At 45.6% G+C, this 15,000-nt stretch overlaps 1 protein-coding gene across 1 annotated transcript in view; it reads right to left on the minus strand.

The window, feature by feature from the left end:
• The window catches only part of kcnd2 (potassium voltage-gated channel, Shal-related subfamily, member 2), a gene marked incomplete at its 5' end in the record, with an annotated part of 37,752 nt that overhangs the window by 4,516 nt on the left and 18,236 nt on the right, over positions 1-15,000 (minus strand). The window contains 2 exons of the mRNA XM_084330951.1: positions 1,727-1,968; positions 4,960-5,055. Coding sequence (XP_084187077.1) covers positions 1,727-1,968; positions 4,960-5,055 — 338 coding nt within the window. The remainder of the gene's footprint in view (positions 1-1,726; positions 1,969-4,959; positions 5,056-15,000) is intronic.

Consider the following 15,000-nt stretch of genomic DNA (forward strand, 5'->3'; position numbering starts at 1 on the left):
ACTCTTTACTACAATCATGACGTTTGGGCATCGCAATCTTCATCAGACCGACAGATGCAGGGGGGGATACGAGTAATTGAGTAGAGGAGGGGAGGAGAGAGAGAGAGAGAGAGAGAGAGAGAGAGAGAGAGAGAGAGAGGTAGAAAGAGAGAGATAAAGAGAGAGAGTAAGAGAGAGAGAGAAAGAGAGAGAGAGAGAGAGAGCGAGAGTAAGAGAGAGTAAGAGAGAGAGAGAGTAAGTGGCTGATTCTCCAGCTGTCCGTGGCTGTGTTTCCCAGACCACTCAGACCACCCGCAGCCCCTCCGTCACAGCTGGACATAGCCAGGATTTCTAGCGCCTGACTCAACATGGGAAGAGGGCGGCGTCACGTGTGCCTCCGGTGTGCATGTGTTTCAGGCCGCCGGGGGCTGCGAGGCCGGAGAGACCCGCGCCGCTCTCCACGTTCCGGTCTTCTGCATTCTGAACTGCCACGTGACGTCACCATGTTTACACCGAGTCCACACCGAGTCTGCACCGAGTCCACACCGAGTCTGCACCGAGTCTGCACCAAGTCTGCACCGAGTCCACACCGAGTCCACACCGAGTCTGCACCGAGTCTGCACCGAGTCTGCACCGAGTCTGCACCGAGTCCACACCGAGTCTGCACCGAGTCTGCACCGAGTCCGCACCGAGTCTGCACAGAGTCTGCACCGAGTCTGCACCAAGTCTGCACCGAGTCTGCACCAAGTCTGCACTGAGTCCACACCGAGTCTGCACCAAGTCTGCACCGAGTCTGCACCGAGTCCACACCGAGTCTGCACCGAGTCTGCACCAAGTCTGCACGAGTCCACACCGAGTCTGCACCGAGTCTGCACCGAGTCCACACCGAGTCCGCACAGAGTCTGCACCGAGTCTGCACAGAGTCTGCACTGAGTCTGCACCGAGTCCGCACAGAGTCTGCACAGAGTCTGCACCGAGTCTGCACCGAGTCTGCACTGAGTCTGCACTGAGTCTGCACAGAGTCAGCACAGAGTCTGCACAGAGTCTGCACAGAGTCTGCACCGAGTCTGCACAGAGTCTGCACAGAGTCTGCACAGAGTCTGCACAGAGTCAGCACAGAGTCAGCACAGAGTCTGCACCGAGTCTGCACAGAGTCTGCACAGAGTCAGCACAGAGTCTGCACAGAGTCAGCACAGAGTCTGCATCGAGTCTGCACCGAGTCTGCACAGAGTCTGCACAGAGTCTGCACAGAGTCTGCACCGAGTCTGCACAGAGTCAGCACAGAGTCTGCACAGAGTCAGCACAGAGTCAGCACAGAGTCTGCACCGAGTCTGCACCGAGTCTGCACAGAGTCCGCACAGAGTCTGCACCGAGTCCGCACAGAGTCTGCACCGAGTCTGCACCGAGTCCGCACAGAGTCTGCACCGAGTCTGCACTGAGTCTGCACCGAGTCTGCACCGAGTCTGCACGAGTCCGCACAGAGTCTGCACCGAGTCCGCACAGAGTCTGCACTGAGTCTGCACCGAGTCTGCACAGAGTCTGCACTGAGTCCGCACAGAGTCCGCACAGAGTCCGCACAGAGTCTGCACTGAGTCTGCACCGAGTCTGCACCGAGTCTGCACTGAGTCTGCACCGAGTCTGCACCGAGTCTGCACCGAGTCTGCACCGAGTCCACCAAAACTATATGTGAAAGCGCCCTAAGTCTGGGCGGCGTCTCTAGAGCATGCAGGCAGAGTGCTTGGTTCACCTGTTGGTGATGGGCCTCTCCCGGATCTGAATGGTGCTGAGCTCCTGCACGCTGCCCCGCCGCCCCCCCACCGCCGCCATGTTGCAGTTGGGCATGTTGAAGCTCCGCCTCTTCCTCCGCGAGCAGCAGGTGAGGCCGTGCGGCGAGGAGGAGGACGTGGAGGAGGAGCGCGACACCTGCTTCACCAGGGACACCTCCATGCAGCTGGCCTCGTACGTCTTCTCATCCACAAACTCATGGTTCTGGTGGAGGTGGAGGGAGAGAGAGAGAGAGAGAGAGAGAGAGAGAGAGAGAGAGAGAGAGAGAGAGAGAGAGAGAGAGAGAGAGAGAGAGAGAGAGAGAGAGAGAGAGAGAGAGAGAGAGAGAGAGAGAGAAAGAAAGAGAGAGAGAAAGAAAGAAAGAAGAAGAAAGAAAGAAAGAAAGAAAGAAAGAAAGAAAGAAAGAAAGAAAGAAGAAAGAAAGAAAAAAGAAGAAGAAAGAAAGAGAGAGAAAGAGATAGAGAGAGAGAGAAAGAGAGAGAGATAATGAGAGAGATAAAGAAAGAGAGAGATAAAGAAAGAGAGAGAGAGAGAGCGAGAGAGAGAGAGAGAGAGAGAGCGCGAGAGAAAGAAAGAGAGAGATAGATAAAGAAAGAAAGAGAAAGATATAGAGAGAGAGAGAGAGAGAGAGAGAGAGAGAGAGAGAGAGAGAGAGAGAGAGAGAGAGAGAGAGAGAGATAAAGAAAGAGAGAGAGAGAGAGAGATAGAGAGAGAGAGAGATAGAGAGATAGAAAGAGATAGAGAGAAGATAGATAGATAAAGAAAGAGAGAGAAAGAGATAGAGAGAGAGAAAGCGAGAGAGAGAGAGAGAGAGAGAGAGAGAGAGAGAGAGAGAAAGAAAGAGAGAGAGAGAGAGAGAGAGAGAGAGAGAGAGAGAGAGAGAGAGAGAGAGAGAGAGAGAGAGAGAGAGAGAGAGAGAGAGAGAGAGAGAGAGAGAGAGAGAGAGAGAGAGGAGAGAGAGAGAGAGAGGAGGGAGAGACAGAGAGATAGAGAGAGAGAGAGAGAGAGAGAGAGAGAGAGAGAGAGAGAGAGAGAGAGAGAGAGAGAGAGAGAGACACACACACAGTAGTCAGGGGACACAGGTAGTGATGGAGGGAGACAGACGGAAAGCAGGTGGATTTAATAATAGTGCTCACTGCTCACATTATATCTGAGAACAAGATGATCCATGTCAAACCAGTGGTTAATTATGGATTACAAAATATGTACACTATAATCGCCTTTGCAGATGGCTTCGGCTTCGCAGATGGTTCACAGTTTGTTACAGCTGATTATGTTCCAGTGTTTGTGTGTGCTCGTGCATGTGCGCGTGTGTGTGTGTGTGTGTGTGTGTGTGTGTGTGTGTGTGTGTGTGTGTGTGTGTGGGTGCGTGCGTGCGTGTGTGTGTGTGTGTAGTACTAACATATGCTGGTAAGGGGTTATGTTGATCCAAAGTCTTGCAAATACAGTATGAGCATGTTTAGTACGGGTGGCGCCAATGGAAATTGTTCCCTACAACCATGACGTGCTTTCCCCACTGAGTGTATTATGTCTGTGCGGCGCGCATGTGTGTGCAAATGTGTGTGTGTGCCCGGTAAGCACTAGACTAGATATATTATTATTATATTTATTAGGGGTGTAACGATGCTCCTCACAACGATTAATTTCGATTACGATTATTCAGGCAACGATTCAATGCATCATGAAATCTTTTCATTTTACCACAATTCGATTCGATTCGATTTGATTAATTTTCGATACATTTTCTATCAGTTAATTGCCCAAAAAATTTGAATACACAAATGTGGCTGGGGGAACTGATTCACTCAGCATGAATGGACTATGTAAGGGATAATGTATAGCTACGAGGTCATTGTCGCAAAATAATTGACCGACACGGAGTTTAGAACACAGAGGCGCAGCCGAGGTGTTTTAAACGTCAGTGAAGGTAACAATATACCTAATTCATCGACAAGACGAGATCAAATGCAGCCCAAATAAAGTGATTATTATTATCGGCAGTTCTGTGGTCTGATTGCATGACTGAGTGCAGCTGTGCATATGCTGAGCAGCACTGATACAGTGTGTGTAGTGGGCTTGATTGGTCCAGCTGCGCACAGCGGTCATTATTGTTCGGCAGAGGTCCGTTATCGAGTAATATCGGACCTCTGACGAGCGCTATTGACCAATCACAAGCAAGCATTTCGGCGAATGTGAAAACACCATGTAATAAAGGTCAATAAAAACAATACAAAAAAATATATATATTATTATTATTATTATTATTATTATTATTATTATTATTATTATTATTATTATTATTATTATTATTATTATTATTATTATTATTATTATTATTATTATTATTATTATTATTATTATTATTATTATTATTATTTCGATTAATTTAGATTACAATCGATTCTAACATTTTCAAATTGATGCAGTTGAATCGTCACATTAGAATCGATGCATTTTGCTTAATCGATGCATCGGTACACCCCTAATATTTATAATATCACACGAATGATATGCAGAATGACGAGTGAAATGTGTAAGATGCACAACTGAAGTCCATATATTGTACTAAAATTAAGAATGTGAGGAAGAAATTGTAAAGCGCTTTGGATTGAAGCGCTATATAAATGCACCATTTACCATTTAGTATATTTAGAAACAACGGCTAGGTGTTATCTAGACGTCTACTAAACTTTCGCTTTTGAACCACATTTAGTCCGATTTGAGCCTAGACAGCTATGTACCATGTAATAATAATAATAATTTCTTAAATGTATATAGCGCCTTTCAGGAAAACCAAGGCACTTAGATATAGACATCTTATAGTCGTCAAATAATTTCTCATTGTATGTGTTTTATGTGTGTGTGTGTGTGCTCTATTATTAGCCATATTGTGTATATAATATGTCAGTCTTATATGTCACAAATGTCGTGATGAAACAGTACTGTATATCTGTATATCTGTATGTCGTGTATGTCATGTCTTTGGGGGGGGGGGGGGGCCCTGATGTAAACAAGACGTCTTTCTCTGGTCTGCATCCTCTTAACAATAGTTTGTATTGAGCCGTACTGTATTGTACCCATTCTGCAATCTGCAATAAAGTTTTCAATCAATCAATCAATCAATCAATCAATCAATCAATCAATCAATCAATCAATCAATCAATCAATCAATCAATCAATCAATCAATCTCTTACCGTGGTCTTCTCCAAGCAGTGCAGCAGGTGGTGATGCTGCGTGTCGAAGCTGGGGTTGCTCTTACACACCAGAGCCTGACCGGCCTCCTTGGACGCCTTCAAGACACAAGAAGACAAGACGTACACATTGAGCTTCCGGTAAAGCAGTAGGGGGGTTGCGGACATAGATATATAAACACTAGATGGCTCAAGGCGGAGTCTCCCGCGTAGTTCACCGGTGGCCATCTTGCTTGAGTGGACTACTGCTTTAAGGTGATGATCTGCACAAACAAAAATACTCTTAACTCGCTGAAATCTGGACGGATTTACAAACGGTTTGGTTTATTACAAATGTTATTAACGTGGCTATGATTCTTGCTTGGAAGAATTTTTTGTCAAGTGGCCTGTGCGGTCTAGTCAAATCTGCCATTTTCTAGCAAATATATTTCCCTAAAACCAGCCCAATCTAGCTTCAAATACGTAAATAATAACAACAGGAAAAAGGTACATAATGTACGTTATGGCTATAAGATAAGATGTACCTTTTTTCCTGTGGTCAACATGAGTACTTTATTTAATATTTCTGACAAGATTGTGTTGCCAAAACTGTGCTGCACGTCCTTGTTTACTGAACTGAATGAAGGAACAACCTGCTGCGTCGGTGCATTTTGAAGTTTGTGAGCCTGTCATCAGCTGGTTTGTGAGCCTGTTTCATCAGCTGGTTTGTGAGCATGTGTCATCAGCTGGTTTGTGAGCGTGTGTCATCAGCTGGTTTGTGAGCCTGTGTCATCAGCTGGTTTGTGAGCATGTGTCATCAGCTGGTTTGTGAGCCTGTCATCAGCTGGTTTGTGAGCATGTGTCATCAGCTGGTTTGTGAGTGTGTGTCATCAGCTGGTTTGTGAGTGTGTGTCATCAGCTGGTTTGTGAGCCTGTGTCATCAGCTGGTTTGTGAGCCTGTGCCATCAGCTGGTTTGTGAGCCTGTCATCAGGCTGGTTTGTGAGTGTGTGTCATCAGCTTGTTTGTGAGCCTGTGTCATCAGCTGGTTTGTGAGCCTGTGCCATCAGCTGGTTTGTGAGCCTGTCATCAGCTGGTTTGTGAGCCTGTGTCATCAGCTGGTTTGTGGGCCTGTCATCAGCTGGTTTGTGAGCCTGTCATCAGCTGGTTTGTGAGCCTGTCATCAGCTGGTTTGTGAGCCTGTCATCAGCTGGTTTGTGAGTGTGTGTCATCAGCTGGTTTGTGAGTGTGTCATCAGCTGGTTTGTGAGCCTGTGTCATCAGCTGGTTTGTGAGCCTGTGTCATCAGCTGGTTTGTGAGTGTGTGTCATCAGCTGGTTTGTGAGCCTGTGTCATCAGCTGGTTTGTGAGCCTGTCATCAGCTGGTTTGTGAGCCTGTGTCATCAGCTGGTTTGTGAGCCTGTCATCAGCTGGTTTGTGAGCATGTGTCATCAGCTGGTTTGTGAGCCTGTCATCAGCTGGTTTGTGAGTGTGTGTCATCAGCTGGTTTGTGAGTGTGTGTCATCAGCTGGTTTGTGAGCCTGTGTCATCAGCTGGTTTGTGAGCCTGTGCCATCAGCTGGTTTGTGAGCCTGTCATCAGCTGGTTTGTGAGCCTGTGTCATCAGCTGGTTTGTGGGCCTGTCATCAGCTGGTTTGTGAGCCTGTGTCATCAGCTGGTTTGTGAGCCTGTCATCAGCTGGTTTGTGAGCCTGTCATCAGCTGGTTTGTGAGCATGTGTCATCAGCTGGTTTGTGAGTGTGTGTCATCAGCTGGTTTGTGAGTGTGTCATCAGCTGGTTTGTGAGCCTGTGTCATCAGCTGGTTTGTGAGCCTGTGTCATCAGCTGGTTTGTGAGCCTGTCATCAGCTGGTTTGTGAGTGTGTGTCATCAGCTGGTTTGTGAGCCTGTGTCATCAGCTGGTTTGTGAGTGTGTGTCATCAGCTGGTTTGTGAGCCTGTGTCATCAGCTGGTTTGTGAGCCTGTGTCATCAGCTGGTTTGTGGGCCTGTCATCAGCTGGTTTGTGAGCCTGTGTCATCAGCTGGTTTGTGAGCCTGTCATCAGCTGGTTTGTGAGCCTGTCATCAGCTGGTTTGTGAGCATGTGTCATCAGCTGGTTTGTGAGTGTGTGTCATCAGCTGGTTTGTGAGTGTGTCATCAGCTGGTTTGTGAGCCTGTGTCATCAGCTGGTTTGTGAGCCTGTGTCATCAGCTGGTTTGTGAGTGTGTGTCATCAGCTGGTTTGTGAGCCTGTGTCATCAGCTGGTTTGTGAGCCTGTCATCAGCTGGTTTGTGAGCCTGTGTCATCAGCTGGTTTGTGAGCCTGTCATCAGCTGGTTTGTGAGCATGTGTCATCAGCTGGTTTGTGAGCCTGTCATCAGCTGGTTTGTGAGTGTGTGTCATCAGCTGGTTTGTGAGTGTGTGTCATCAGCTGGTTTGTGAGCCTGTGTCATCAGCTGGTTTGTGAGCCTGTGCCATCAGCTGGTTTGTGAGCCTGTCATCAGCTGGTTTGTGAGCCTGTGTCATCAGCTGGTTTGTGGGCCTGTCATCAGCTGGTTTGTGAGCCTGTGTCATCAGCTGGTTTGTGAGCCTGTCATCAGCTGGTTTGTGAGCCTGTCATCAGCTGGTTTGTGAGCATGTGTCATCAGCTGGTTTGTGAGTGTGTGTCATCAGCTGGTTTGTGAGTGTGTCATCAGCTGGTTTGTGAGCCTGTGTCATCAGCTGGTTTCTGAGCCTGTGTCATCAGCTGGTTTGTGAGCCTGTCATCAGCTGGTTTGTGAGTGTGTGTCATCAGCTGGTTTGTGAGCCTGTGTCATCAGCTGGTTTGTGAGTGTGTGTCATCAGCTGGTTTGTGAGCCTGTGTCATCAGCTGGTTTGTGAGCCTGTCATCAGCTGGTTTGTGAGCCTGTGTCATCAGCTGGTTTGTGAGCATGTGTCATCAGCTGGTTTGTGAGTGTGTGTCATCAGCTGGTTTGTGAGCCTGTGTCATCAGCTGGTTTGTGAGCCTGTCATCAGCTGGTTTGTGAGCCTGTGTCATCAGCTGGTTTGTGAGCCTGTGTCATATGCTGGTTTGTGAGCGTGTGGTTGTGTGACCTGCCGTGGACCAACTACCATTGGAATTGGTGACTCAGACTCTTGGACTCTTAACTCGAACACTGGGGACTTGGGACTCGGGACATTTGTTCATTTGAGAATCAAACTCTTAAGACTTGAATACAGAGGACTAGGGACTCAACTTGGACTCAAGGATTGGTTTAACACAACAATAACAACATGGCTATTTTCGAGGGGGTAGATTGAAAAAGTAGTGGTTGTAGTAGTAGTACTGTAGTAGCAGTAGCAGCAGCAGCAGTAGTAGTAGCAGTAGTAGTAGTAGTAGTAGTAGTAGTAGTAGTAGTAGTAGTAGTAGTAGTATTAGTATTGTTTATTGTTTATTTATGGCTCCCCATTCGTCTACACCCATGGGTGAAAGACTATTCTTCCTGGGGTCCTAACACAGAACATTACAGTACATTACAGCACCCTATCATTCCATTCCCACATCAACAACACCATCCGGTCCGCCTACTTCCACCTTCGCAACATCAACCGCCTCCCCCCTTCACTCACTCCCAACAGCGCCGCAATCCTGGTCCACTCCCTCGTCACTTCCCGCTTGGATTACTGCAACTCCCTTCTCTTTGGTCTCCCCCACAAACTCCTCCATAAGCTCCAAGTGGTCCAGAACGCTGCTGCCCGTATAATAACCAGAACCCCTGTCATCAGTCACATCACCCCCGACCTACGTCAACTACACTGGCTTTCGATTAAACACTGCATAGATTACAAGATCCTCCTCCATACATTCAAGGCCATCCACAACCTCGCCCCTCCATACCTGTCCGACCTCCTCCACATCAACATTCCCACCCGGTCCCTCAGGTCTGCCTCCTCCATCAACCTGACCGTCCCCCCAGCCCGTCTGTCCACCATGGGGTCAAGAGCCTTCAGCTGCTCTGCCCCTCGCCTCTGGAACTCCCTCCCCCCCAACATCAGGAACATTGACTCCATCATCCCATTTAAAACCCACATCAAAACCCACCTCTTTAGGCAGGCGTATGTCTGATTCTATTTTTTAAATGGATTGTGATTGTTAATTAACTGTTTTTAATTGTTGTATGGCGACCTTGAGTGTCCTGAAAGGCGCCTTATAAATAAAATGCATTATTATTATTACATTACAGTAACAAAAAAACTATAAAAACATAAGAAACACCTTAGCCTAAGCACATTCTCAACATCTTTAAAATCTCACAAAAAAAACACACAAAGGCTCCAACCACAAATACAATACTAACTAAACTAACTAACTAAACTAACAATACTAACTAAATAAATCAGTAACTCAACTGTATTTCACCATTCATAACAGCATCCTTCAACTTTTTCTTATAAGTAAATTTGTTGCTGATCATCATTATCTTCACAGGTATACAATTCCAGTATGCAGCAGCTCTATACATTACGGTGCATACAGTGCATTTGTACTTGGTAGAGGTAGAGTAAAATGAAGACCCATGGCGTGTCTGGTGAGTAGTATTGGTGGGTTGTAGTTCTGACCACAAAGACTTAGGTTTACCAATTTTATAAATATTAAACAAATGTTTAATAGTAGTAATACATAGTAGTAGTAGTTTACAGGGGCGACAGTCAAGTCAAGTCAAGAGTTTTATTTGTCACGGCATACGAGTATACAATGAAATGCGGGTGGTCTTGCCCGCAACGATGTGCAATACAGTGGGTACAACATATAATAGAATCAAATACAAAAAACGTGCAATAACAGGTAACAGGTAACATGGTGTGACATCTCGGTATCTGTACATAGTTATTTACAGAGCATATAGGACATGCTAGGTAGCTTTGGTAGTGCAATACACTGTTACTGTTGCTAATACTGATTTAAAGTGGCCTTTCCTTTTGGCAATAAGTGTGGGTGTGCCCGCTCATGTTAAAGTGTTAAAGTGGCTGCTAGTGTGTGAGCGTGCACAGCGTGCGTGTCGTGTGTGTGCTCATGTGTGCTTATGTGTGGATAGTTCAGTGTTCTGTGGTACTCAATGTTCATTGTTCAGGACTCTGATGGCCTGGGGGAAGAAGCTAAGCCTAAGCCTCTCTGTCCTAGTAGCTGGGGTTCGCAGGCGTCTGCCTGACCTCAGCAGCTGAAACAGGCTGTTATTGGGGTGGTGGGGGTCTTTCATTATTCTGCAGGCTCTGGATTTGCACCTCTTGTTGTATAGAACCTGCAGGGGAGGTAGTGCAATACCCGTGGTACGCTCGGCTGAGCGCACCACTCTCTGTAGGGCCTTCTTGTCCTGTGCCGTGCTGTTTCCATACCAGGCAGTGATGTTTCCGGTCAGGATGCTCTCTACCGCTCCTGAGTAGAAGGACTGGAGTATCTTCCCCGATACTCTGAACTTCCTTAACTGTCTCAGGTGGTAGAGGCGCTGTTTCGCCTTCTTTACTACTGTGTCTATGTGTGTTGACCATGTCAGATCCTCTGAGATGTGGACCCCCAGGTACTTAAAGCTGCTCACCCTGTCCACGAGTGGCTCGGTATGTAGATCAATTCCCACTCCTCCCGGACAGCGTGTCAAAGTGTCCCTGAGCAAGACACTTCACCCCTAACTTCTCCCGATGAGCAGGTTGGCGCCTTGCATGGTTGCCTCTGCTGTTGGTGTGTGAATGTGTGAGTGAATGGGTAAAATGTGAGGAACAAATTGTAAAGCGCTTTGGATAAAAGCACTATATAAATGCAGCCATTTACCATTTAGTAGTAGTAGTAGTAGTAGTAGTAGTAGTAGTAGTAGTAGTAGTAGTAGTAGTAGTAGTAGTAGTAGTAGTAGTAGTAGTAGCAGCAGTAGCAGTAGTATAGTAGTAGTAGTAGTAGTAGTAGTAGTAGTAGTAGTAGTAGTAGTAGCAGCAGTAGTATAGTAGTAGTAGTAGTAGTAGTAGTAGCAGTAGTAGTAGCAGTGACAGCAGTAGCAGCAGTAGTAGTAGTAGTAGTAGTAGTAGTAGTAGTAGTAGTAGTAGTAGTAGTAGTAGCAGCAGTAGTAGTAGTAGCAGCAGTAGTAGTAGTAGTAGTAGTAGTAGTAGTAGTAGTAGTAGTAGTAGTAGTAGTAGTAGTAGTAGTAGTATCAGCAGTAGTAGTAGTAGTAGTAGCAGCAGTAGTAGTAGTAGCAGCAGTAGTAGTAGTAGCAGCAGTAGTAGTAGTAGAAAAAGAGGGAAAGGGGGCGGGTCTTGGTCGACCATTACTCCCCCATCCGATGGGGCCAAGTTTCATGGTGCGTGGGTGGGTTTGAAGGGGGGGGGGGGGGGGGGGTTCAGGAAGCAGGGGTCTATGGTTGGTTGGCAGAGGTGGAAAGAGTACTGTGGTATATTACTCGAGTAGAAATACTACTTTACTGAAGTTGTTGGGAGTAACCAATGATGATATTTGTGACATAAGAGCACTTGCTAACACTAAAAACAAGTACTTAAGTATTTAGTGACTTGTGTATGTGTTCCAATTGGGCGTGGTCCTCCCAAGAGGAGAGGAATTCACTGAATCACCCCATTCAGAAGGACGACTGCATCTGCACTGTGAATGACACATTTCACTGTACTAAAAAAATTAAATGTACTCAATTAAAGGTAGGAATAAATACTCAATACTTACAATAAAAGTACTAGTAGATTCAAAAGTTACACACATTTCTTTTCTCATTTATTTAGTATATATATATTATATATTACATATTTATAGGTATATTTATATAAATGTATTTATATATAAATGTATTGGATTGTATACAGAGATACAGCGTTTATACATATAATTAACAATAGATTCAATTATAATTTGTGCTAATTAAATAGGGGTAGGAATTTAAAAAAGTGTATACTTCTTCCTACTCCTTTTTCGAACTGGGTAAACTATGATTTGTTTATCTGTTTCTCTTTTTATTGTCTTTTTTTATTATCTTTTGTATGTCAAATGAACAGATATATTTTATATTTTATACTTGTTCGGGGAAAAAAATCTTTCATTCATTCATTTACCTTAAGTAGAGTAATTCTAACTTACTCACTATCCATCCATCCATCTCTGTGCGTGCGTGTGTGTGTGTTTATACGTATCTATGTGTGTGTGTGTGCGTGTGTGTGTGTGTGTGTTTATACGTATCTATGTGTGTGTGTGTGTGCGTGTGTGTGTGTGTGTGTGTGTGTGTGTGTGTGTGTGTGTGTGTGTGTGTGTGTGTGTGTGTGTGTGTGTGTGTGTGTGTGTGATTGTGGCTCCATCTGTGTGTGTCCCTGGCCACCGGGGGTGTATATGAGCGTGTTACTTGAGAGTTGAGGATGACATGTCAGAGCGACAGACAGGACCCGCCTCTTTCTCTCTTCTGATTGACAAACAAGCTGTCCCTCCAGGGAGCGTGGTCTCTGAATAGACCAGCAGATATCAGCTTTCGCTTGGTTTGGACAGGGAGTGATGCGGGAGAGCGCCCCGCCGTGAGTGAGGCAAGGAGGGGGGGGGGGGCAGAGTTTGGTATCCATCGAGGAGCATGCACACACACGCACGCACGAACACGCACGCACGCACACACACACACAGGTATGGACACACACACACACACAGGTATGGACACACACACACATACAAGGGAGATGAAGCCCTAGTGTTCCCTGATTGGCTCTATATCTCTCCAACTTTCATGTTTCCATCCAGCACCCCCCCCCCCCCCCCCCCCCGGGGACCAAACAGAGCTCCTCAGCATAACTGGAAAAACAGTCTGTTGATCTTGGGACAGAGTAATGTCTCTCTCTCTCTCTCTCTCTCTCTCTCTCTCTCTCTCTCTCTCTCTCTCTCTCTCTCTCTCTCCCCCCTCCGCTGCGTTGAATAGAGACTAGGATTTCTAAATAAAGAGCAAGGAAGCAGACCGCAGAATGATAATATGATATATGATATGATATGATATGTGTGCTAGGTGTCCTCTGCTTTCCTCTACTGCTGCGGGCCAGGCGGGCGGGGCTTAGGCAGCCATGCAGGCAAACATTTCACATTTCACATGTTCGCAGATGGTTCGCACTTGCTTAGCACACGAATGGAGTCTATCATCTAATTCAATCAAGTAACCACTTCGTTTTCCTGGGGGCCATTTGGAGCTTTGTCTGGAGAAGGAGGAAGGAATAGACCAAGAAAACCAAGAAAACAGGATATTCCCGGTTCGATTCTGGCTCCTCCTTGGCAACGTGTCGACGTGTCCTCGAGCGAGACGCTTAACCCCTAACTGCGCCCGATGGGCAGGTCGGCACCATGCATGGTCACCTCTTCCATTGGTGGGTAAATGTGAGGCATAAGTTGCAAAGCACTTTGGGTAAAAGCGCTATATAAAAGCAGTCCATTTATAAAACTGTGTGTGTGTGCATTAAATGCATCAAGAATCAAGCACGGCTCTATTTGAAAGAGGCCCCTGGCATGAGACAAACCTTTATCAAAATGCCCCTAGACATTAGTATTGTAGAGCATTTTTTTTTCTCTTCCCATGGAGATTGCCCCCTGGACCCCCATAGATCATTTTGTCCCCCGAGGGACAAGGGGGGACCCACAGTTCTTGCCCTGGGGGCCCCTAGTGGCCTAACCCGGGCCATGGATTTAGTGTTTACACTCAGGGAAAAAGTGTTGGCCGATGAGTGACACCCACACTGTAAAAAAGAAAACTGTAAAAAACTGTAAAGAAAACTTTAAATGTCTGGCAGCAACGGTTGCCTAATACTTACTGTCAAATTACAGTAAAATCAAATACATTTACAGATTACAACCTTTATTTAATAGTTAATATTTTGATAAAAGGTAATTTACTGTATTTGTATGGCATTTACACTTAAAGTGGAACTATTTGACTATTTCTTTCACTATTTGGGCACTTTTACACAATTCCTGTGAGTTTATGGAACACCTCTGTAATTTTTTTTTTTTTTTAATTCATTGTTTTGTATTTCTAATCAAGTCCTCAAAAACAGCATTTTTCTACCTCAAGATCTTAAGCCGTTTTGAGGCTGGGCTCCAACCACTGTGGTAACTGTGTGGAGTGTGTGGCGGCATCTGCCACATTATCATGCAGCTGAGTCTCTCCGACATCACAAATCAGCACATTTTCAGATGACTCAGTTCAGTGAGGGTGAATATTGTGAGAGGAGAATTGGAAGAATGCGCCAATATGAGAATTAGAGACATAGATCATATTAATATAAGTCCACATAGCTAGGAAACAATGCTAAACACTGAAAAAGGCCATTTATAAGATAGTTCCCCTTTAAAGTAGAAAAACAAAAGTACTCTGTAAAATAATACAGTGAATTTCCCATGATTATAATATTTTTTTTACAGTGATACCTACATCCAGCAGCGGAGCCTATCAGACCCGGGCCGGGGGGCGGGGTTACATGACCGGGCCCTTTAAAGCCAATAAAGCTTGACATTATATCGGGAGTCCGGGGTGCCGACGCGCGTCCGGGGTGGTAATCTGACGCTTGTGCGTAAAAAGATTACAATTTAAAACAATGTTTGAAAGAAAACTAACCAAAGAAAAGGTGTAATATTAAAGATTTCGTTTCTACAAAGGGTATAGAAACGAAATATATACAGATAATGATATAAAATGACATAAAGCCAACAAACTACAAGAACCACGTAAACATAGCCTAATAAAATGACTACATTTCTGACACACCATTCACCACGGACCACGAGAGCAGCTCGTGGCGATGACCCGACTATAGTGCTCTCCTGGGCAGCTTGGTGTAAACTCCTCTTCCTTTGCTTGCAGTAGTGTGTTGGGGTGAATTGCCTCAAACATGTTCACAGTTGCATTTATAAACTTTTGTCCCCTATAGGCTACTCCACCAAAACACTGATGGCATGTTGCAGTAGAGTAGATGCTTTGAGAATATCCGCGTCTTTTGCAACAAGCGCATCATGGCGAGATGACCAGCGAGTGGGACATAAGCACGCTTGTGATACTACATGAAGTAACAACAACCATATCAACATTTA

Source organism: Notolepis coatsorum (genome assembly GCF_963971535.1).
Source record: "Notolepis coatsorum genome assembly, chromosome: 15".
Classification (NCBI taxonomy): domain Eukaryota; kingdom Metazoa; phylum Chordata; class Actinopteri; order Aulopiformes; family Paralepididae; genus Notolepis; species Notolepis coatsorum.